Source organism: Trichosurus vulpecula, chromosome 4, assembly GCF_011100635.1.
Source record: "Trichosurus vulpecula isolate mTriVul1 chromosome 4, mTriVul1.pri, whole genome shotgun sequence".
In the NCBI taxonomy this organism is placed as follows: Eukaryota; Metazoa; Chordata; class Mammalia; order Diprotodontia; family Phalangeridae; genus Trichosurus; species Trichosurus vulpecula.
Window position 1 is genome coordinate 302964234 of NC_050576.1, and position 24633 is coordinate 302988866.

At 39.9% G+C, this 24633-nt stretch overlaps 1 protein-coding gene across 2 annotated transcripts in view; it reads right to left on the reverse strand.

The window, feature by feature from the left end:
- GTF2F2 (general transcription factor IIF subunit 2) overlaps window positions 1-24633 on the reverse strand; it is a 170764-nt gene that overhangs the window by 16503 nt on the left and 129628 nt on the right. For both annotated transcript variants that reach the window (XM_036757794.1, XM_036757795.1), the window contains 2 exons: window positions 23302-23401; window positions 7249-7392 (listed from right to left, as the gene is read on the reverse strand). In XM_036757794.1, coding sequence (XP_036613689.1) covers window positions 7249-7392; window positions 23302-23401 — 244 coding nt within the window. The remainder of the gene's footprint in view (window positions 1-7248; window positions 7393-23301; window positions 23402-24633) is intronic.

Genomic DNA, 24633 nt, shown 5'->3' on the forward strand with positions numbered 1-24633 from the left:
AAGAGAACCTAAAGTTAAGAACTAAAAAAGACTCCCTTTTTTGGCTTTTTTTCTCCCACTCAAAAGTATTTTATTTTTTTCCAATGACACGTAAAGACAGTTTTCGACATTTACTTTTATAAGATTTGGAATTAAAAGACTCTTTATAATAGTTTTTATTACACATGGAACACTGGAATCTAGTCATGTGCTAACTGGTTTATTAGTTCCTAAATAACACACTCAACTCTCTCTGCTTAACAATTAAGTCACGAAGATGGCAGCTGGAAAGCAGGGACTTGCGTGAGCTCCCCCCCAGGTTCCTCCAAAAACCTATAAAAAATGGCTCTGAACAAATTCTAGAACTGCAGAACCCACAAAATAGCAGAGGGAAGCAGGGATCCAGCCCAGGACAGCCTGGATGGTCACTGGATGAGGTCTATGCGCATGGAACGGAAGGGAGCAGAGCTCAGCGTGGGCGGCGGCAGGACCAACCAGACCAGGAGCCAGGAGGAACAGGCCCTAGCGCCCTGAATCAGGTTACCAGACTTCTCAACCCACAAGCACCAAAGACAACAGAGAAGGTTAGTGGGAAAAGCTGCGGGGGACAGAGTTCGTGGTTCACCCACCGCCCCAGGGGCAGTGGGGGTGGTGCAGCTACAGAACTACAGCTGCAGTTACTTCCGGCCCCAGGCCCACCTGGTGGGAGGAATTAAGTGGCAGATCAGAGCAGGAGTGCAGAGCGTGCTTAACATTTGCATCAGGTCCAGGTTGGCAGTTCTTGGGGAAGGAGGAGTGCTAGTGTGGCAGAGCTGGCTGTATAGAAATAGCTCTGAAATCAACAGCGCACCACCTCAAGTTTGAGACAAAGTATTCTTTGCTCTACAAGCAGTCATACCCCCGACGGAAAACTCAAGGGTCAAGTAAGCTGGCTGGGAACACAAACAGGCAGTGAAAACACACTCAGATTCAGTCTCAGACTTTGGAATCTTTCTTTGGTGACAAAGAAGACCAAAACATATAGCCAGAAGAAGTCAACAAAGTCATAGAGCCTACATCAAAAGCCTCCAAGAAAAACATGAACTGGTCTCAGGCCATGGAAGAGCTCAAAAAGGATTTGGAAAAGCAAGTTAGAGAAGTAGAGGAAAAATTGGGAAAAGAAATAAGAATGAGGCAAGAAAATCATGAAAAACAAGTCAATGACTTGCTAAAGGAGAACCCAAAAAATACTGAAAAAAATATTGAAGAAAACAACACCTTTAAAAATAGACTAACTCAAATGGCAAAAGAGCTCCAAAAAGCCAATGAGGAGAAGAATGTCTTGAAAGTCAGAATTAGCCAAATGGAAAAGGAGGTCCAAAAGACCACTGAAGAAATTACTACTTTAAAAATTAGATTGCACCAAGTGGAAGCTAGTGACTTGATGAGAAATCAAGATATTATAAAACAGAACCAAAGGAATGAAAAAGTGGAAGATAATGTGAAATATCTCATTGGAAAAACCACTGACCTGGAAAATAGATCCAGGAGAGATAATTTAAAAATTACTGGACTACCTGAAAGCCATGATCAAAAAAATAGCCTAGATATCATCTTTCAAGAAATTATCAAGGAGAACTGCCCTGATATTCTAGAGCCAGAGGGTAAAATAGAAATTGAAAGAATCCACTGACCACCTCCTCAAAAAGATCCCAAAAAGAAAACTCCAAGGAATATTGTCGCCAAATTCCAGAGCTCCCAGATCAAGGAGAAAATACTGCAAGCAGCCAGAAAGAAACAATTTGAATATTGTGGAAAAACAATCAGGATAACACAGGACCTAGCAGCTTCCACATTAAGGGACCAAAGGGCTTGGAACACGATATTCTGGAGGTCAATGGAGCTAGGATTAAAACCAAGAATCACCTACCCAGCAAAACTGAGTATCATGCTCCAAGGCAAAATATGGACTTTCAACAAAACAGAGAACTTTCAAGCTTTCTCAGTGAAAAGACCAGAGTTGAATAGAAAATTTGACTTTCAAACACAAGAATCAAGAGAAGCATGAAAAGGTACACAAGAAAGAGAAATCATAAGGGACTTACTAAAGTTGAACTGTTTCGTTTGCATTCCTACATGGAAAGATGATGTGTATGATTCATGAGACCTCAGTATTAGAGTAGCTGAAAGGAATATGCATATATATGTGTGTATGTATGTATATATGTAGGTGTATACACACACACACACATACATAGACAGAGGGCACAGGGCGAGTTGAAGATGAAGGGAAGATATCTAAAAAAATAAAATCAATTTAAGGGATAAGAGAGGAATATATTGAGAGAGGGAGAAAGGGAGATAGAATGGGGTAAATTATCACACATAAAACTGGCAAGAAAAAGCAGTTCTGTTGGGAGGGAAGAGGGGGCAGGTGAGGGGGAATGAATGAATGTTGCTCTCATCGGATTTGACCTGAGGAGGGAATAACATACACACTCAATTGGGTATCTTACCCCACAGGAAAGAAGGAGGAAGAAGATAAAAAAGGGGGGACGACAGAAGGGAGGGCAGATGGGGGGAGGAGGTAATCAAAAACAAATACTTTGGAAAAGGGACAGGGTCAAGGGAGAAAATTCAGTAAAGGGGGATAGGTTAGGAAGGAGCAAAACATAGTTGATCTTTCAGAACATGAGTATTGTGGAAGGGTTTTACATAATGATACGCATGTGGCCTATGTTGAATTGCTTGTCTTCTTAGGGAGGGTGGGTGGGAAGGGAAGTGGGGAGAGAATTTGGAACTCAAAGTTTTAAAAACAGATGTTCAAAAACAACAACAACAAAAAAAGTCTTTGCATGCAACTAGGAAATAAGATACACAGGCAATGGGGCATAGAAATTTATCTTGCCCTACAAAAGAAGAAGGGAAAGGGGGATGGGAGGGGAGTGGGGTGACAGATGGGCAAGCTGACTGGGGAACGGGGCAACCAGAATATATGCCATCTTGGAGAGGGCGGGAGGGTAGAAATGGGGAGAAAATTTGTAATTCAAACTCTTGTGAAAATCAATGCTGAAAACTAAATATATTAAATAAATTAAATATAAAAAACCCCAATTAAGTCATATATGTGTATGTATGTGTATGTATGTACACACAGACACAGACACACACACACACACACACACACACACACACACACACATATCTCTCCACCCAAGGGAAAGAGACCTTATGTGAAGCTGGCTCTGGTGATGGTTTCTCAAATTAATCTTTCAGAACCAATAATGATATTTGAAATAATGAAACTGTAAAGTAGATGGCAATCCAAGAATACATTTAATAAGAAAAATGATTTGTTAATATCATACACCTTTTGGCATAAACATTACCAAAGATAGAAGTAACACAGGAGGCATGGAGATGCATTTCAAGATGTCAGAAAATGAAACTTGTAATCCAATACAAAGCTTTTCATAATGGGACCAATATCTTACTGTTTCTGTAGGACTTACCTCAATAATTTGTAAAGGGGGTGGCTCTGTAGGATTAGATTACAGATGAATGAATGATTTTGCAGTCCACTCTAGACTTCAAACTTTCTCCTATCTACTGATTCCAATTAGGGCAAGATTTCTAATAATGCGCTAAATCCAGCTGTATAAATGCTATGATATAGTGGTTAGAAAGCTAGCCTCAGGAACAGGCTTGGATGGAAATCTCTCTTATGACCTTTGATGCATACTGGCTAGGTGACCCTGAACAAGTAACCTCACATTTTAAAGCTCTAGGTAATTCTCTAAGACTCTAATTCACAGAAAAGTGATGACCTGTATTGCTAGAGGGTTCCCTATATCACTGAAATCAGAGGCCAGGTCCCTATTCCCTATAAATATTGGGATTTATTTTTTCAGGAAGTGGCTGATCATCAGCATCCTTTGGACTCTACCAAGGGGGAAATCACTTCACGTTAGAAGGCAGCGCTGATACAGTTGGCCACCTCTCCACTCTCAAATGAAGGAAACTGTATAGCTCTCTAGCTCAGACAGGAAAGGGATGAAGAAGAAAGGGATAAGTGAGAAAAATGTAGCAGATGAAGACAAGGCTTTAGAAAACAGAGGGTAAGGGATGGAGAAAGGGAGGAAAATGGAAAAGAAAAAAAAAGAAGTGTAATAGTAAGGCAAAGATGGGAGGAAGGATGAGAAAGGAGACAGATGAACTTCCTGTCTGACTTTCAGGTGGAGTGCCCTCCACTTTCCTGGAGCAGCCTCTGTTGGCACCACTTTGGCACTTTGGCCAGAGCCACCACCAACATTCTCTGTATGCTCGTAATGTCCAGCTCAGAGAAACTGTGACCTAAAAAAATAACTAAGTATTTATGAAAAGCCTTGGTTTTTAGAGGATTAGCAATTCAGGCACCACTACTACATTGTAGGGGTTCTTAACCTGGCGTCTAGGAATTTGTTTTTTTAAATATATTTCGATAATTCTATGTCAAAATAATTGGCGTTTTTTTGGCAATTCTATATAGTTTATTTTACACATTTAAAACATTATTTTGAGAAGGGGTCCACAGGCTTCACCAGACTAGAAATTCAATGGGTTCCACAACACAAAGAAGGTTAAGAATTCCTGAAATAAACATAGAAAATTGAAAGAAATGTTGGAAGTTCCTGTCCTACTATTTTACGGAAAAGCTGTTTGCTGTAATACTGTCTGAAGGTCTCACTGCTCATTCTCGAGCAGTTTATTTTTTTAAACATTCCATGACAACTTTTTTGCTCAGATGCATAGCTTTTGAAGCAGACTTTTTACCTTACCACAAAGATAAGATGCAGTAACCGATATGAAAAAAAGATCTAATCAGTTATTCTATTTTAAATACTCTTGCTCATTTAAGGAATGCTTCCTTAAGACTTTGATGGGGAAAGGACTGCAGTTATCCAGGTGTTTGACATTATTGCAGTGAGTGGTTTTCTCTTTTCTTTGTATTTAAACAGGAGAGCTATTCAGGATCATTCTGGTACTCACTTATTTAAAGGCAACATGATAAGGCAAAAAGAATACTAGACCTGGAATCATTGGAGTTGGCTTAAAGCCTGACTTTATCACTAGGTGCTATATGACCTTGGGCCAGTCATAGAAGTGCTTGTATCACGGGAGACTCATCAGAATTGAAGGGGCTTCAGAGACCATCTAGTCCAACCTGTACCCAACAAAAATCGCTTCTACCACATGCCTGACAAGTGGTCATCCGGCCTTTGCTTGGAGACCTCTAGGGAGGGAGGCCAATCACAGAACCAGAGTTGGAAGGAATCCTGAGGGCTATCTGCTAATCTACTTGACAACTGTCATCCTGTCCTGTCTCTAACTAAAGACCTCTAGTGAGGTGGAATCCACTCTCTCAAGGCAGTCATTCTACCTTCTGACAACTCTTCAGTAAGTTTTTCTGATATGCAGCCTGTATTTGTCTCTTTGTAGCTGCCGTGTGTTCAGCCTCTTTGTGGCTGAACAGAACGAGGTTATTGGCCCCTCCCCTCCTTCCCATGGGAGAGCTGTCACGCTCCACCTCTCCTCCCACTTCTCTTTTCCAGGCTAAATATGCCCAGTTTCTCAACCTGATAAACTGACAAGAAGCCTCCTATCCCTCGGGAGGTCATTCGTTCCATCTTTTTGGGTAGCCCTAATTATTAAGAAGTTTTTCTTCACAGCATTCTAAATTGCTTTTTCTTGAACTTCCACACACCGCTCCTAGTTCTGTCCAAGAAGAAATCTAATCCTTCCTTCTGTGTGACAATCCTTCAAATAATTAAAGACAGATTTTCATGTTTATTTCAATATGCTGTCCTCCATCTCAAGACTTTTCTTTTCCAAACGAAAATACTCAGTTCCTTCAGTAACAATCTGAATAAGACATGATTTCAAAGTCCTTGAGCTCAATCAACTTTGAAGCTTTGATTTCCTCGTCTTATAAATGGGCAATACCCAGAGCACCTTCATTACTGACACATAAGGCAGACGTGATGACCAAACGAGACAGCGTACATAAAACCCTTGATAAACTGTAAAGCGCTACATAAACATAGGCTATTATTGCAAGTACTGATGTGTCACAACTGTGAGCCTTCTAGGCCAAGTAAGAGGCTACCATCGCAGCTCTGGAGACAGCTCTGAAAAAGCTCAGGATTGTGGTTTGGGAACAAAACATTAACAAAACCCCATAACAGTTTCACAAATAAATTATGTGGAAATTTATATTTAAATTAAAAAAAACTAAGAAAGTTAGTTATCTTATTAAATGTACTCATAAAAACTTTCAGAATTCAAGTTTTCTGTTATATAATGGGGAAATTCTTATTCAGGCAATTGAAATGCTGAAATAGCTAGCTAAAATGACAGGAAATAAAAAGCTCATACAATGCAATTCTTTACATTGTTAGTGAATCACCTTGACTGTAAATGTAAATCCATGGAGCACTGGTTACAAAAAAGAGCTAGAATCTTGTAGTTTTGAGGAAATGGAGGAGCTTTATGCCTTTTAAAGAAGGCAACCACAGCTCTAAAAACACTGTTTAAAAAGAGCAACAAGCCGAGGTACATTTGATTTTGGAGGAGCAGGGCTGAGGAAGAGAGTTCCTGGGAGAGGAAAAGCCTATGATGCCATAGATATTGACAATGAAAGACTTTATTTTAATTTAAATAGGGTTGATCTTTTGGTTTGTCTGTTAGTTTTGGGTGCTCACCAGAGTAAACACAGGAGAGAAAAACATCACTCACTTATGAAGAATTGCTGATTGATTTCATCTATAAAATGACAACTGGACTGCTCTCCGAGCATTAGATGAATTCCTTCACGTTTTTAGGGTAGCAGATTTCTCTGAGTATTAAAATGTAAGGACAGATACGAAAGAGATTATTTGGTAACATCAAAAGATGCCATGTTCTCTAATAATTATTACTTGTAAAGTGCTTAGCACAGTGCCTGGCACATAATAACTGCTACATAAAAATTAGTTATCATGGTTACTTATCCACATGGTAATGATACGAAACAGCTAGTATTTACATAGTGCTTGAAGGTTTGGAAAGTCATGTACAACCCTGCAAGGCAGGAGTTCTTATCTCCATTTTACAGATGAAGAAGAAGTGACTTGCTTGGGGTCCCGCCTCTAGGATGTATGTGAGGCCAGATCTGAATTCTTATCTATCTGTCTCTCTCTCTCTCTCCACTTAAATGCTTGATACTATTCCAGGGAAGTTCCATAAAGAAAATCAGTGGGAACATATACATACCACAGGCTGCTTGGTGATGTCCACTAAATCCTTAATGTTGTAGTACTGATGTTTTTCGAAAGCTGAAAACAACATGTCCAAAACTTGCTGCTTATCAGCTCTAGCTCGCTTTCCATCTTCTTTCTTTTTCTTCTCATATTCAATCTATTTAGAAAAGGAAACATGTGAATGTATACATTTGAGACGCTCTCTAAAAAAACATATAGTCATTTCTATTTTGTTGTTCATTAACAACTTCCAGTGTCGGTAAAGAGTTGGCACACTGAAAACCACTGAAAGGAAGAATTGGTAATAAGACAGCCTACAGAAAATGAAAAGGAACACTGGTCTTTCCATACTTTGAACTACACAATTCCTATACATTTATGATCATTTTTTCAGAGGTGCCATTTTGGTTTGTCAGAAGGGATACAAGAATGATTACATTAGCTTTTTTTGATAATGAAAAACTTACATATATCTTGTAATTAGGGATTTCAAATTAGTGATAAAAAATTAACTTAAACTACTTCCTGAAGGATCTCAAACACTAATTAAACATTTAAAAATTCCCTTGACATGTTAGGAAAAAATAATATAGGTATATGTCATATAAAGCTGCCCTGATCAATGCTAAGTCTCAACAACATCATTAATATATAACCAAATTCTAGTGCAAGATAATGAATCCCTGTTAATTGGAAGGTCATGGCTGTATATCTTATGATGATGAGCCCCAGATGTTAGTTCCCTTGAACCTTGGTTACTGACTGTCACCGTATTTCTTACTGGATATGTATTGTTCCTATTGAAAAAATTTAGCTTGGGGGGAGGGGGTGGAGCCAAGATGGCAGCTGGAAAGCAGGGACTTGCTTAAGCACTCTCCCAGGTCCCTCCAAACACCTGTAAAAAATGGCTCTGAACAAATTCTAGAGCTGCAGAACCCATGAAATAGCAGAGGGAAGAAGGGCTCCAGCCCAGGAAGGCCTGGATGGTCGCTGGGAAGTGTCTATGGCACAGAGCTAGGAGCAGAGTGGAGCACAGCCCAGTGTGGGCTGCGCCAGGGCCAACCAGACTGGAAGCCGGGGAGAACGGGCCCTAGCACCTTGAATCAGTGAGCTGTGGCAGTTACCATACTTCTCAACGCACAAATACCAAAGACAACAGAGAAGGTTAGTGGGAAAAGTTGTGAGGACAGAGTGAAAGGAGTTCGTGGTTCAGCCACCACCCTGGGGGTGGCGGAGGCGGTGCAGCTCTGAGGACAGAACTATAGCTGCAGTTGCTTCCGGCCCCAGGCCCACCTGGTGGGAAGAATTAAGTGGCGGATCTGAGTGGGAGTGCAGAGCCTGCTTAAGATCTGAGTCAGGTCTGGGTTGGCGGTTTTTGGGGGAGGAAGAGTGCTGGTGTGGCAGAGCTTGCTGTGTAGAAGTAGCTCTGAAAACAGCAGCCCCTCAAGCTTGGGACAAAGTACTCTCTAGTCCACAAGCGGTCATACCCTGAAAAAAGCTCAAGGGTTAAGTGGTTGGCTGGGAACACGAACAGGCAGTGAAAATGGACTCAGATTCAGACTCAGGAATCTTTTTTCGGTGACAAAAAAGATCAAAACATACAGCCAGAAGAAGTCAACAAAGTCAAAGAGCCTACATCAAAAGCCTCCAGGAAAAATATGAACTGGTCTCAGGCCATGGAAGAGCTCAAAAAGGATTTGGAAAAGCAAGTAAGAGAAGCAGAGGAAAAATTGGGAAGAGAAATGAGTGATGTGAGAAAACCATGAAAAACAAGTCAATGACTTACTAAAAGGAGACCCCCAAAAATACTGAAGAAAATAACACCTTAAAAAATAGACTAACTTAATGGCAAAAGAGCTCCAAAAAGCCAACGAGGAGAAGAATGCCTTGAAAGGCAGAATTAGCCAAATGGAAAAGGAGGTCCAAAAGACCACTGAAGAAAATACTACCTTAAAAATGAGATTGGAGCATATGGAAGCTAGTGACTTGATGAGAAATCAAGATATTATAAAACAGAACCAAAGGAATGAAAAAATGGAAGACAATGTGAAATATGTCATTGGAAAAACCACTGACCTGGAAAGTAGATCCAGGAGAAATAATTTAAAAATTATTGGACCACCTGAAAGCCCATGGTAAAAAAAAAAAAAAAAGCCTAGACATCATGTTTCAAGAAATTATCAAGGAAAATTGCCCTGATATTCTGGAGCCAGAGAGTAAAGCAGAAATTGAAAGAATCTAACAATTGCCTCTTGAAAAGTCCTAGAAATACTGTCACAAATTCCAGAATTCCCAGGTCAAAGAGAAAATACTGCAAGCAGCCAGAAAGAAATGATTTGAGTATTGTGGAAACACAATCAGGATAATACAAGATCTAGCAGCTTCCACATTAAGGGACCGAAGGGCTTGGAATATGATATTCTGGAGGTCAAAGGAGTTAGGATTAAAATCAAGAATCACCTACCCAGCAAAACTGAGTATCATGCTCCAAGGCCAAATATGGGTTTTCAATGAAATAGAGGACTTTCAAGCCTTCTCAGTGAAAAGACCTGAGCTGAGTGGAAAATCTGATTTTCAAACACAAGAATCAAGAGAAGCATGAAAAGGTAAACAAGAAAGAGAAATCATAAGGGACTTACTAAAGTGGAACTGTTTTCTTACATTCCTACATGGAAAGATGATGTGTGTAATTCATGAGACCTTTATCAGTATTAGGGTAGTTGAAGGGAATATACATATATATAGACAGAGCGCACAGGGTGAGTTGAATATGAAGGGATGATATCTAAAGAAATGAAATAAATTTAAGGGGTGAGAGAGGAATATATTGAGAGAGGGAGAAAGGGAGAGATAGAATGGGGTATATTATGTCACATAAAAGTGGCAAGAAAAAGCAGTTCATTGGAAGGGAAGAGGGGGCAGGTGAGGGGGAATGAGTGAATCTTGCTCTCATCAGATTTGACCTGAGGAAGGAATAACATACACACTCAATTGGGTATCTTACCCCACAAGAAAGTAGGGGGAAGGGCATAAAAAGGTGGGGATGATAGAAGGGAGGGCAGACAGGGGGAAGAAGTAATCAAAAGCAAACACTTTTGAAAACGGACAGGGTCAAGGGAGAAAACTGAATAAAGGGGTATGGGATAGGATAGGATGGAGGGAAATATAGTTAGTCTTTCACGACATGACTATTTATGGGAGTGTTTTACATAATGATACATATGTGGCCTATGTTGAATTGCTTGCCTTCTCAAGGAGGGTGGGTGAGGAGGGAAGAGGGGAGAGAATTTGGAACTCAAAGTTTAAAGCAAATGCTCAAAAAAAAGGTTTTTTCTGCATGCAACTGGGAAACAAGATATACAGGCAACGGGGCATAGAAATCTATCTTGCCCTACAAGAAAGTAAGGGGAAAAGGGAAGGCGGGAGGGAGGGGGAGTGGGGTGACAGAAGGGAAGGCTGACTAGGGAATGGGGCAACCAGAATATATGCCATCTTGGAGTGGGGCGGGGGGAAGGGCAGAAATGGGGAGAAAATTTGTAACTCAAAATCTTGTGGAAATCAATGCTGAAAACTAAAAAATATCAAATAATAAAGCATGGAATAAAAAAAAAATTAAAAAAAATAGTAGTACCAAAAAAAAAAAAAAGAAAAGAAAAGAAAAGAAAAAGAAAAAGAAAAAATTTAGCTTCAACACAGTCCATTATTGGTAGTACCAATGAATCCAAGTAGACCATGCCAGTATTTTTTTGTCATTTAATTTTTTCAACTAACAAAAATCTATTTAATTTTATTTAACAAAAATTTATGTTCTTTCCCTTCTGCTTCCCTTCCTCCCTAAAGAAAAACAGAACTCTCACAACAAGCAGCATCAATCTTGTTTGCCTGAAATAAGAGGCAAATGAATTGACCAGTAACCTTAACTGGAGAAATGAATTTGGATTTCTTAATATGAAGATCTGCTGACCTAGTCAAGGAAGCTCTAAACTGAAAACTGAGAAGAAAAAAATGTTCAAAAAAACTGTTACAATTTTCCAAGGAAGAAAAATATTAGTGATAGAAATTGGCTTCATTTGTCTACCTACCAATACACAAAGTATAGGTAATGATGAAAATGACATTTAGTAGCAGAGACTAAATAATACAACTACTAAAATGGAAGTGTATGATTTGCTCAAAAGAAATGGTTTTTAAAGAAGACGTGGTAGAATAGTGTAGGTTTTGTCTAAAAAGATACACTTGCATAGAGATCCATAAAAGCCCTGAAGTCAGGATTAAAAAGAGAAAAAACATAAATGATACCGTTTGGTGAGTATAAGGCACACTGCTAAACAGCAAACACGGAAGCGCTGTGATAGAGGAGGAGAGAGAGCCAGATTAGACTTGGGTTTGATGGCTAGATCTGACACTTCGTTGCTGACTGTGTGACCCAATTTCTTCATTTATAAAATAAAGTTAATTCTTGTGCTGTTACCCACCTCATGTAGTCTGCATGATTTTAAAGAAGTGAGCATATAGATGTGAATCTCTAATAAAATTCTCAAGACACCAACACTGATTCAAATTAGAAAGAAAAGAAGGGGGATGTGTCGAGATCCATGTAGAAGCAAAGGAAAGGTGAATCAATCAATTCAGATTTTTAAACACAGATTTGTAGCCAGAAGCAAAGACAGAGAAAAGAGCATCAGGAGTGAGTAGAAGTTGACAACGAACCCCTAAGACCAACAAAGGGACATCTGTATGTGAGAAGGAGCTCCTACTAGGTACTTGGGGTACACAGGGCAAAGAAAACAAACAGAGAGAAGGAATTACTCTTCAATTCTCGTTATACTTTTGTTTTCTCTGACAACGTGATTTGGATGTACAGAACAAAAAAGGTTAACAGGGAGCTGAAACCTGAGTTCAAGACATGGGGTCAGATGAACTATATCCTACAGGCAAAAACCTTGCTTCTGTGACTGTGAAGCCCAACTGGTGATGTGACTTAAAAAAGATCGATGTTCTGATTTTCAAAAAAGGAAATGTGTGGAGTCTGAAAACTACAGGCCAGCAAGCTTGACTTTAATTTCTGCATTACACAGAAAACTAATGATAAAAAGGGACAGTTCATGAGTATTTGGAATGGAAAAGCAGTGATCGCTAAACCAAGTCATGCTACAATAATCTCATTTCTTTTTCTAACATCATTACTAAGCTTGCAGACTGGAGGAATGCTATAGCTAGAACCATACACCTAGGTTTCAGTGAAATAATACATCTTCTCCTGATAGTTCTGTGGAAGGGATAGATTATGGTAGGATTGTCAATTTGGACTAGAAGGAACCTTGGAGCCATCAAAGCCAACATGGGGTAACAGAGCTAGGAAATGTCTGAGGAAGGATTCCAACTCAGGCCACTCTTCCTGATTCCAAGCCCAACCCTCTATCCAGTCTACCACTTAGGTGGTGCTGCTGGCAGTAATTTAAGTGTGTCTGGAGCTCATTAAATGGCTGGACCTAAAAAGTGATAATTATTCTGTGTCAACTTTGAGGGCATTCTTTAGAGTCCAAGGGATTTCCCCTTGGTCCACTGGTATTTAAGAGTTTTATCATATGACTTGGTTGAGGGCACAGAAGGAATGCTTGTCAAATTTACAGCTGACATAAATTTCTCCTCACCGTGGCCTAACTCTCTGACCATCTTGACCTCAGCAGAAACTTGGACTCTATATCTTGAGGGCAATAACTGACTAATCTTGTTTGTATTTCTATCCCTAGCTCTTAGCACAGTAGCTGGCACATAATATGCACTTCACAGATTCATTCTTATATTTTCTCTCTCTCTCACTTATACAGACACAGACACACAGCAGGAAGAGATAAAGACATGTTGGGTGACAGAGTCCAAATTCAATAAGGATCTCAATTCAAGAAAACAGTAGAGAGAATCATCAGGCTGAATTTTTAAAAAATCTCCTTCACAAATGGAAGTCTAATTAGAAAATAGTTCATGTGAAAGTAATCTGAGGATTCTATTTCACTATAAGCTCAACATGAATTAATAGAGTGACGTGTCAAAAAAAAACTAAAGTGATCTCAGGAAGCACTGAGACGTGGGTTGAAGGAACTGCAGATGTTTAGCTAGGGACAAAGAAGATTTAGGGGCAACATAATAACTACCTGTAAACTCCTTGGGGATGAGGATTATTTCATTCTTTGTATTTCTATCACTAGAACCTGGAATGCAATAGGCAGCTAGGTGGCAGAGTAGATAGAGCACTGGGCTGGGAATCAGGAAGACTCATCTTCCTGAGTTCAATTCCGATACTCACTAGCTGTGTGACCCTGGGCAAGTCACTTAATTCTGTTTGCCTCAGTTGCTCACCTGTAAAATGAGCTGGAAAAGGAAATGGCAAACCACTCCAGTATCTCTGCCAAGAAAACCCCAGAAGGAGTCATGAAGAGTCGGACATGATTGCAGCAGCTTAACAACAACTGCAGTATACCAGGCTCTTCTTGCTGATTAACTGATGTAAGTGTTTTAAGGGTGTAACATGGAGGAGTGATAAGATTTATCAGGCTCATTCCCAGGGGGTAGACTTAAGAGAAAAGATGGAACTTCTCCTGATGGGAGGGGAAAACCACACCAAACCATGGTCAAAGAAAAAAGGAATGAGAGCAGAAGAGAACTTGTATGATGGAGATCTTTTTTGAGACAAAAGATGTATTTCAGTTGAAAGATATGGAGAAGACTGCTCCGAGAAAGAAAAGAATTACTGCTATGTCAGTGAAGGAAGTCCTTCAAAGCCTGGTTGATGATGGCATGGTGGATGCTGAGAGGATTGGATATCTAATTGTTTCTGGGCTTTTCTAAGAAAAGCACTGCATACAAGCAAACGAAAACTGGAGACACTGTCAACTCAGTTTTCAGAGGGGAATCAGAAGAAAGAGAACTTACAACAAAGCATCAAGAAAGCCAAAACATGGAAGGAAGGGCCTCATTCTCAAAGGAGCTTGCTTCCCTCTGGCGGCTGCAGGAGCAGCTAAAGGCTGAATTAGAAAAATACAAAGAATGTGATCCTGAAGTTGTAGAAGAAATGAAATACAGCAAGCAAAGTAGCCAAAGATGCTGCTAACAGATGGATTGAAAACATATTTGCTATAAAATTTTGGGCCAAAAGGAAATTTGCATTTGAAGAAAGTAAAACTAATAAAAACTTTGGAATTCCAGAAGACTGATTACATAGACTAAAACATCCTGTGGTAGTTCTAGATTATTTGTGTGTATATTAATATTGTCCTTCCAAGATTGTCAAAACGTCATACACTTGCAACTGCGTTGTTTTTCATTTGAATTCCTTCAATAAAGCATAAAATCCTTGGGGGAATAAAAGAGAATATATGGAAGTTGCAAAGAAGTATCAATAGGAGAAAAGCCTCCTCACAAATAGAGCCTTCAGTAGCAGTGAGTTCTTCCTCACTGGAGAAAGTTTTTAAGTGAAGGTTGAGGCCACCTGTTGGGGGTTGTGATAAAAAGAATTCTTATACTGGTATATGATGGACTAGGTGTCCACTGAAGTGTTCTCTGAATGAGTGTGTGTGTGTGTGTGTGTGTGTGTGTGTGAGAGAGAGAGAGACAGAGAGAGAGAGAGAGACAGAGAGAGAGAGAGAGACAGAGAGACAGAGAGAAAGAGAGAAAGAGAGTATGTTTTGTAGCGAAAGAACGGAAAGCTAGGCACCCACAGACATATACCCTACAACTGATTTTTAAAAGTTTCGATAAGTATGGCTCCAAGAACAGAGCCTCTAAAAAGGAAACTTCCTTGAAAGGGATGGATACAATTCTTAAAAATAAAACCTTAAAAAAGATTATCTTACTGCAGAAGAAAAGTTTGCATGTGGGGAGAAACCTAAGCATCTCTGACCTCAGATTTCCAAAGGTCATATATAAAAGACAGCACATTTTATTGAGGTGAAAATTCTAAAATTGAAAAAAAGAGAGGATTTTAAAAAACACTAATGACACAAAAAGGCATTTAAAGGTTTGGAACAAGAAGAGGAAGGAATAAATCCACTACCATGGGGTACCTAGTGCAATGTTCACATGTCCTAGAGAAAGCAGAACTTAGCAGAAAGCAGAATTTAACTCCTATTTTGTTACTGTCTCCTTGAGGAAAATAATCCTTACCTGAAAGAAGAAAAGGCAAACAAATATGATTGGGGGTAGGAGGGGATCTGTAATTGAAAGAAAGCCATGACAGTTAAGGAGATAAGGTGAGTGAACTCCTTTAAATGAGTTCAAGTCTCAAGGTCCAGATGAATCACTTCCCAGAGTACTGAAAGAAGGTGCGAATATGATTACAGATCTGCTTACCATATGTAATTTGAGAAAATGTAGAAACAGGAGATGTAGAAAATAATTAATGAGAGATGGAAATGTTCTTGGTGAGGTTTTGTTAAATTCAGGATTTGTAAAAATTTAAGTTCTATTCAGCTGAAATTTGCCTCCTTGTCATTTCCACTAATTAGTCTTAGGTCTACCCTGTGGAACTACGTGAAATTAAGTCTTATTATTGTTCCACACAACTGTCTTTCAAATATTTTAGCGGGGGGGAGGAGAATTAAAAAAAGATAAAAATGTTATTTGGGGCTAGATGGGATAATAGATGACGGAAAGAAAGCAGATCTGCTCAATTCTGATTTTTGCTTCTGTTTTCTCTGCCAAGGATAATCATCTTTGGACTAGAAAGGGTAAAATAAAATAGTTAATGGGACTAACAGTTGACATCCAAGACAAATTAGGAGAAAATAAGAGAGAACTTATTGGTTCTGGATGAGTCAAAATTCTCAAGTTCAGCTCAAATACATCAGGTGCTGAAAGAGCTAGCAGATATGATTGATGAAATACTATGAATGATCACTGAAAAATAAAGGCGACCCCAGAAAAAAGGATGTGGGGCCAAGAGAAGAGAAAAAGTACAGCCCCAAATTTGAAAAGATGGGAGAGGAGTCTATAAACCATAAGTTAAGTGGGGACTGTTTTAACAACTCAGCTAGCTGCTCCTGTGGGGGCGTAAGATCCCCCCACAGCCAGCACCCAAGAGGCTGCTGGCACGCCGGGAAAGCACAGGTTCTTTTTATCTGCTTAAACAAGGAAAGCACAGTGAAGGGGTTGACCAGCTTACTTTAATCCAGCATTCAGTTAGCATACAGACAACATTCATTTAGTTCAGGGGAAAAACGCTAGCATTCAGTTAGCATTCAGTTAGTTCAGGGGAGCATATACACAAGCATCAAGAGACATACTTCAGGGGAAAAAACCAGCACCCTGAGGTTCAGAACATTCATTTAGTTTGGGGGAAAAGAACCAGCACCCCGAACCTCAAAACCAAAATACAAACAAATTGCAAATATCAACAGACAGACCCGATACAATTCATAGTTACCAACATCTGGGCTTGGCCCGAGAGCAAGGGCTGGTCCAGAGTCACGCTCCCCACCGCTGCGCCAACCGGAAAAGGAAAGAGAACTCTTCAAGCTGTCCTCTCCCCTCTTATAGAGTTTTTGACATCATCAAGCACCTCCTGAATGACCAGGGCCGATCGGTTCTTGAGTTGGCCTTTCCCCCTAGCGTAGACTAGGTCAACACCCAATAGGGCATGGCTCTGGAGTCAACACCTCCCCTCAGCCAGCCCCATGACTCATCACACAGGAAGTTCTCTTCTTCCTGGCATGGTTTCTGGGCTTCCTGCCCCGGAAGAGAAGCCCCCAGCGCCCAGAGAGGCTCAATGAGGTAAGCTGAGTCACTCAAAGAAAACAAAGGTCGTTCTGGTTACACTCCACCCCTTGTGCTCTAGGATACAGGGACAAAGCACACACAATAATAAATGTGACACAAGATATGAGAGAGGCAAAAGAGAACTATCCAGTTCAAGTACTCAAGGAAAATTTCGGGAGGAAGACAACATTTTCAACTGGGGAGAACAAGGAAGGCTTCAGAGAGAAAGATGCAAGCAGAACTCTGACAGAAATCAAACATTTTTGATATCAAGGCCGACCCAAAAGGTTAGGGCCTGGAAAGGACTCTTGGAGTCAGATTATGGAATAGCACAGGTGTCGGGTGATGCAGTCTGTACTTGATCTCAAATGCCACAGGGAGCCCCTGACAGTTTCTGAACAAGGAGGCAGCGCTATAGTGGAGAGAGCACTGGATTCACAGTCAGAAGATCTGGGTTTGAAACTTTGGTCTGTCGCTCCCTGGGTGACGTGAGATGAAACATTTAACCTTCCCTGGCTTCAGCTTCCTCATCTGTAAAATGAGGGGGTTGGATTCAATGACTCTAAGGTTCTTCCTAGCTCCAAATCCATAACCCAATGATTTATTAATTAATAAGATTATTTTGGCATCCATATGAAGACTGGATTCAAGAGGGGAGACAATGGCTAGAGATAGCAGTCAGGAAGTAACCACACTGAACTACAGGAGAGACAGACATGGAGGCTGAAGAGTCATCTCCATCTTCACAGACACTGTGGATACTGAACCCTAGGGAACAGAAGAAATCACCAGAGATAAGGACTGAGGGCAGTACCTTGGAAGGAAACTCATACATGGAGAACAAAGAAGCAGATTATAAAGTAGCAAACAAGAATGAGAAAGAAGAGTAAGATATGTAGGGAAACTAGGAGGGAACCATGTCATTTAACTCATGGGAAGAGAGCAGGAAGGGGTATGTGTGTATGTGTTGGGGGGGTGGTGGTGTTAATAATGCAAGAAAGTTAAGAAATGAGGCCTAAGGACAATATATCACACTTAGCAATTAAGATGCCTACAGTGACCTGTAAGAGCAGTTTCAGTAGAACTGAAGGATCAGAAGAGATTCTGTAAAAGGCTGAGTGAATGAGTCACTGGAAAAAATGGAAGCAATAAGTCAAGATTACCCCTAGGAGCTTAGCAGTGACGGGGAGTAGAAATATGAGATGATGACAACTCAAGGGGTTGAAAGGGTAAAGAAAGGCTTTTTAATGATAGGGGAGCATATCTGTAGGCAGTACAGAAGAAACCAGTGTTTTAACAACCCAGCTAGCAGCTTCGGTGGGGGCGAAAGATCCCTCCCCCCACAGCCGGCACCCAGGGGGCTGCCGGGACCCAGGAGGCTGCCGGGAAAGCACAGGTTCTTTTTATCTGCTTAAACAAGGAAAGCACGGTGGAGGGGTGACCAGCTTACTTTAATCTAGCATTCAGTTAGCATACAGACAACAATCATTTAGTTCAGGGGAAAACGCCAGCATTCAGTTAGCATTCAGTTAGTTCAGGGGAGCATACAGACAAGCATCAAGAGACAGACCAAATACACATTCATTGACTTACTTCAGGGGAAAAAACCAGCACCCTGAGGTTCAAAACATTCATTTAGTTCGGGGGAAAAAACAAACCAGCACCCCAAACCTCAAAACCAAAATACAAACAAATTACAAATATCAACAGACAGACCCAACATAATTCATAGTTACCAACATCTGGGCTCGGCCCGAGAGCAAGGCCTATCCCAGAGTCACGCTTGCTTGCCGCTGCTCCCACACCAACCGGAAGAGGAAAGAGAGAGCTTCAAGCTGTCCTCTCCCCTCTTTTTTTGACATCATCAAGTGCCGCCTGAATGACCAGGGCCAATTGGTTCTTGACTTGGCCCCTCCCCCTAGTGTAGACCAGGTTCTGGAGCTAACACTTCCCCTCAGCCAGCCCCATGACTCATCACACAGGAAATTGATTCCTGGTATGGTCTCTGGACTTCCTGCCCCGGGAGAGCAAGCCACAGCATCCAGAGGCTCAATGAGGTAAGCTGAGTCACTCAAAGAAAAAAAAGGCCATTCCGGTTACAACCAGTAGCTAAAACAGAGAGGGTAGGATGGAAAGAACAAGATTCTGCAAGAGACAGGAGGGGATGGAATCTCACTCCCCTCTTCAAGTCCTCTAGACAAGAAGAGAGGTTAGCATTGTCAAAGAGAAGGGCCATCTTCTCCTCTGAAATGGGAAAAAATGAGGAAATTGGTGAAAATGAAGAAACTGATATAAATATCCTCAGTAAAGCATGTTATGATTGAATTTTAACAAAAGGGTAAACTGAGGTAGATCTCTGAACAAGATAACATTTATGATCCCTAGCATGCTACCCATCAATAAATGGGTCAATGGCTTGGGCTCCATTAATGCCAGGGGCCCTGAGCAAAAAGGACAGGTCCCCCTTTATAGGGTTTGGAGAGTACAGAATGGGGTAGATGACATCATGGAATTGAAGGCAGCATGACTGGTTACACAGCTGAGGTGCAGGGAACAACAGGATTAGTTGGAAGTTTGGTAATGGGGGCTCACATCTACCTCCTTTCTTCTTTCATAAGGCTAAGAAGTGTTCTTGGTTTGAATACAGGTGTGAGATAGTCCAGACTTTTGGATAACAAGCCAGACATCCTTGAAGGATAGCTTGGGAGAGTAAAGATAACTCCCTTTCTGTTCAAACACATTCCCCAAGGTTAGCAAAATTCCTTAAGGCAAGAAAGCTAGATTTTTAAACTTAACCCATTATAGGTTTACTGAACTCTGAACTAAGTTCAGAGACAAAGAACCAGGTACTGAACAAAATTAATTACTTGTAAGTAAATAAGATTAGTATGTAAATGATACAGGATCAATTTAAATCTTCTCAAGCAGAAGGGGAAGCCTAATATGAGAAAGGGGCTTGCAATAAACTGAAGATGTGAGGACAAAGTAGATTAATAATAATATGATAGTTGAATAAATAATATGATAGTGGCTTAGCAATGAATACAAGGATGCTAAGTACCAGGGAGAACTCAGGTGAAGTTAGATAACACGGTTTGTAGTAAACACAGTCTGAATGGTTTGATGATAACCTTCAGCAGCATTCAATGCCTTGGAAAGTATTAGTAGTAGTAGTAGTAGTAGTAGTAGTAGTAATAACAACTAGCACTTATGTAGCACTTCAAGGCTTGCAAAAACACTTTAAATAATTTAATTTACCAAGAAGCCTAACAACCTTATGAATTAGCAGCATAGAATGCTAATACTTAATGTCCTCTCTCAGGACCCTCTTCTCCTCCGGCAGACTGTGCTTTGGGCACATTTCCTGGCTGCTCTTGTAGACTGTTAGCATACCCTGCCCCTGCCCTCACCCCTTTATTCAATGGTAACAAGCAACAGAATTCTACTTGGCACAGCCACTTTCGGGGAAGGGAAAGGGAAAGGAAGCCATAAGCATGCTCTACTTGGGGTGGCAGGGCTCAGTCGCAGACATAAAGAACAGAAAGAACCGACAGGATGCCAGCATGGGTGTGGGGCTGCTCCAAGCTGAAAGGAAAAGGAATTGGTATCCAGCAAGGTCTAGTTCTGTTTTCACAGAGTAGAGACTAATGCTAGTACAATAGGGAATTCTTCAATGTGGGAGGAGGTTGAGACAGTTTTCATGTACAGTTCCTAAGAGATGTGCCATCACATGGGAAGGAGTTAGAAATTGAGCAATGGGGGAACATAAGAAAAAGACACTAAAAGGGGAGGGACGGGAAGGGAAGAAACATTTAGTAAGTATCTACCATGTACCATTCACTGTGCTAAGTGCTTTGCAAACATCACCTCATTTGGACCACCAAAGATCTCAGGAGGAAGAAAACTTAGTTAAAAACTCAGAGCACAAGCAGGTAAATCAACAGAAGATATTAAAACAGAGAGGAAGATGGCTACTAAGACATCTAAATGACAACAAATGTTAATAAACACTGCAAAACAAAAGAAGATTAAACCACATTTAATAAAAGAGATAACTCTCCCATTTCCCTACAGAGCAAGGGACCATAGCAGGATATCCTCAACTGGTTCAAGAGAGAAATAAGAATCTTCAAAGTTAAAAGGGAACAAATGGCAGAATTCATTGCATGTACAACAAAAAATGAGCAGAACAGAAAAATTTGAATCCATGATGGTGAATCTATCCAAAGAAGTGAAAGGGATGATAAACGACTGAGATTAGAAATATAATGAAATGAAAGACAATTTAGAAAAGAAGCAAACAGCAATAAAATTTTACAAAATCATGATACCCATATAAGCAAATCATATCAATCAAAGACAGGATGTGTAGAGACAACTTAAGGATCATAGGTCTCCAGAATAACATTACAAACCAAAAAATTTGAACACCATAATACAAGAACAAAAAAAGAGTCCAGAACTTCTAAACCCAGAAGAGAAAGCATTAATTGAAAGAATCCACAGATTGGTTCTAAGATGGAATGGACAAGGTTGAAGGCCAAGGGACTGATTGGAGAGAGGAATTTCCTATTTTAAGACCTTAGAGGTAGAAAAACTTTGGGTGGTGTTTAGTATTAACCTGTGACAACCTCTCTTAGTAGCTGAGTGTAAAACACAGACAAAAGGTATAGGGTTGGAGAAACTGATGGACTGACAACCTTTTTAACACTCTAGGGAGCATGAGGTAGTGAGAAGCAAAATGCCTTAATATTGGGTATTGGAGGCATGAGAAGGAACCACCATTGGAGAAGACATTAGGATATGGCAGCTCCAAGAGAAAGCCAAGTTTCAGGTAAGGTCAGAAGATGTAAGGAATATAAAAGAGTGAGAAAGAAGGAATAGGATAGTGGGTGAAAAACAGAGCAAGAGATCCAGAAGTCACAGTGGAAGGAAGGGGGGAGGGACTAGGAATAGGTAGGAACATAAGTGAGGGGAAAGAGATTTTTGCTTAGGCAGATCATAAGAACAAGAGGGATCTGTTAGCCATGGACAGGGTAAGTAATAAGCAGGAAAATGCTTGGAGAATAAATCAGCCTGAAGCTTCTATTGCTGGTATGATGGTACCTAGAAAGATTTTCATTAATGTTTCAGTGTAACATTTCATTATAAAACTGATTAAGTAGTTTCTTTTAAAAAGCAATGAACAAAAGTATTAGAAAATGCAAGTTAGAACATCTCACACTTATCAGTCTGACAAAAATGACTAAAAAACCCCCCAAAACTTGCTGGAGAGACTATGGGAAGACAGACACAGTGGTTCACTGATGGTGGAATTGTTAACTGATACAATCATTTTGGAAAGCAATTTGGAACTATTTCCCAAAAGACACTAAATTCAGTGGTGCTGCTATTAGATCTTCACCCTAAAGAAATCGAAGAAAGAGCTCTTTTTTGTTGTGGCAAAGGACCTAGAAACGAAGCTGGTGTCCATCAATTGGGGAATGGTTGAACACATGATGGTATATGAATGTAATGGGATATTACTGCACTGTAAACATTGATGAAAGAGATGGTTTCAGAGAAACCTGGGAAGACTTGTATGATCTAATGAAGAATGAAGTGAGCAGAACTGGAACAATTTATAGAGTATCAGCAATACCGTGAAGAAAAACAACATTGAAAGACCTAAGAACTCTGATCAATGTAATAAGCCAGGACTCCCAGAGGATCAAAGATGAAACGGTCCTTCTGACAGAGGGGTAAGAGGGACTCAAAGAGTTTAATGAGGCATACATTTCTGGCCATGGCCAAAGGCCATGTGTTTGACGATGATCATTTGTTAAAAAAGTTGTGTTTTTCTTTTTTCATTTGTAGAGGAGAGTGGAACTAGCAATCATATCACAAAAATAAAGAAGAAAAAGAAACGGTAGTCATTAAAGAACTTAAAAAGATACACAGAAGGGAACAGAAAGAAGTTCAGAAGGAAACAAACAAGAGAACTCTGAATTTGTTGAATTTATTAGGTACTCCAAAAAATAAACTGTATGTAATAGACATTTGTGATTTCACAATTAATCCTTTTTTTCTCTTCTGTTTCGTACGTGGAGATGCTACTTTTTGAAGTGCTTAAGTTCTGAATAAATTTATAAATAAGTTTATAAATATTTTAGAATTTAAAAAAACCTATGAATAAGGTTTTCCTCTCCGTATCAAAATCAACACTATCTGTGAATATTAGTTTAAAAAAGTTAGGGTATACCAGATTTCTAGTTATCATAAGGCATAGGAACAAAAATAAATTGGAATATAGAAAGAAATTCATAAAACTTACATTGTATTGATGATTAGCCACTGGTTTAAAATTGGTTGTAACAGCTTTGTCCAACTGTTGTGATAATCTTACAGGTTTTGAAGATTCTTCTATTTGTAACCTGAAAAATAGAGGAACCATTAATACAACCTTCTTTGTATGGCCAAAGGCTACCAATTTATAAAACTATGTCCATAATTCAGCTGATAACAATAATACCTTAATATCTCAAGACAAACTCAAAGGTATATGTCAGCCTCAAAACGAAATATAACTTAGTACCCATGTGATGTAAGTCCAAAGTAATATGTGATTTTCATTCATGGATAATGGAAATTTTTCTCATTATTTTATGTAATTATACCTTGTAATTGTTGTCTAAGACTTAGAATGCAACAAATTTCAAAATTTTAACATTAAAAATTACCTTTGATCAACAGACTTAAATCAATACATTTTTCTGAATATACAGGCATACTAGTATTCAACGGATACTCATTGACATTCTGTATTTAAATTAGTGAAGTCAGAAAGAGGGGAAGGTTTGGGGAGAAAGATAACAAGTTCAGTTTTGGACATGATGAGTTAAAAATGTCTGTGAGACATCTACTTTGAGATGTCAAATAGGTAACTGGTAATGTGAGACTGGAGATTAGGAGTCAGGTTAGGGCTGGACAAAGGGATCTGAGAATCATCTGCATAGATATGGTAACTGGATCTATGGGAGCTGATGAGAACACCAAGTGAAATAGTAAAGAGAGCCCTGGACAGAGTCCTCTGGGGCACCCATGGTTAGAGGGCACAACTTGGATTCAGCCAAGAAGTCTAAGGAGTCACCCAGACAGGAGAACCAGAAGACAGCAGAGAGTGTCAAGAAGGGTAAGCAACAGTGTGAAAGGCTACAGAGTGATCAAGAAGGATGAATATTGATAACAGACCATTAGATGTGGCAATTAAAAGACTACTTGATAACTTTGGAGAAAGTACTTTTAGTTGAATGCTGAGGCTGGAAGCAGGATTACAGAGAGTTTGGAAGAGAGTAACAGAAATAGAGGCACCAATTAAAGACAACTTTCTCAGATTAGAAGCAAAAGGGAGGAGAGGTACAGGACAATAGCTACTGAGGATGGACTAATCAAGTAAGGATTTAACTGAGGATGGGGGAGGCATAGGCACATTTGTAGGAAGAAGTGAAGCTGCCAGTAGGCAGGGAGAGATTGAAGATAAGTGAGCGGGTACAGATGACAGAAGGGGCAATCTGCTGGAAGAAATAAATAACAAGTACCAAGAATAAAACAATTCCTACTTGAACAGAACTTGCATCCTATGAGAATACATATAAAAATACAAACA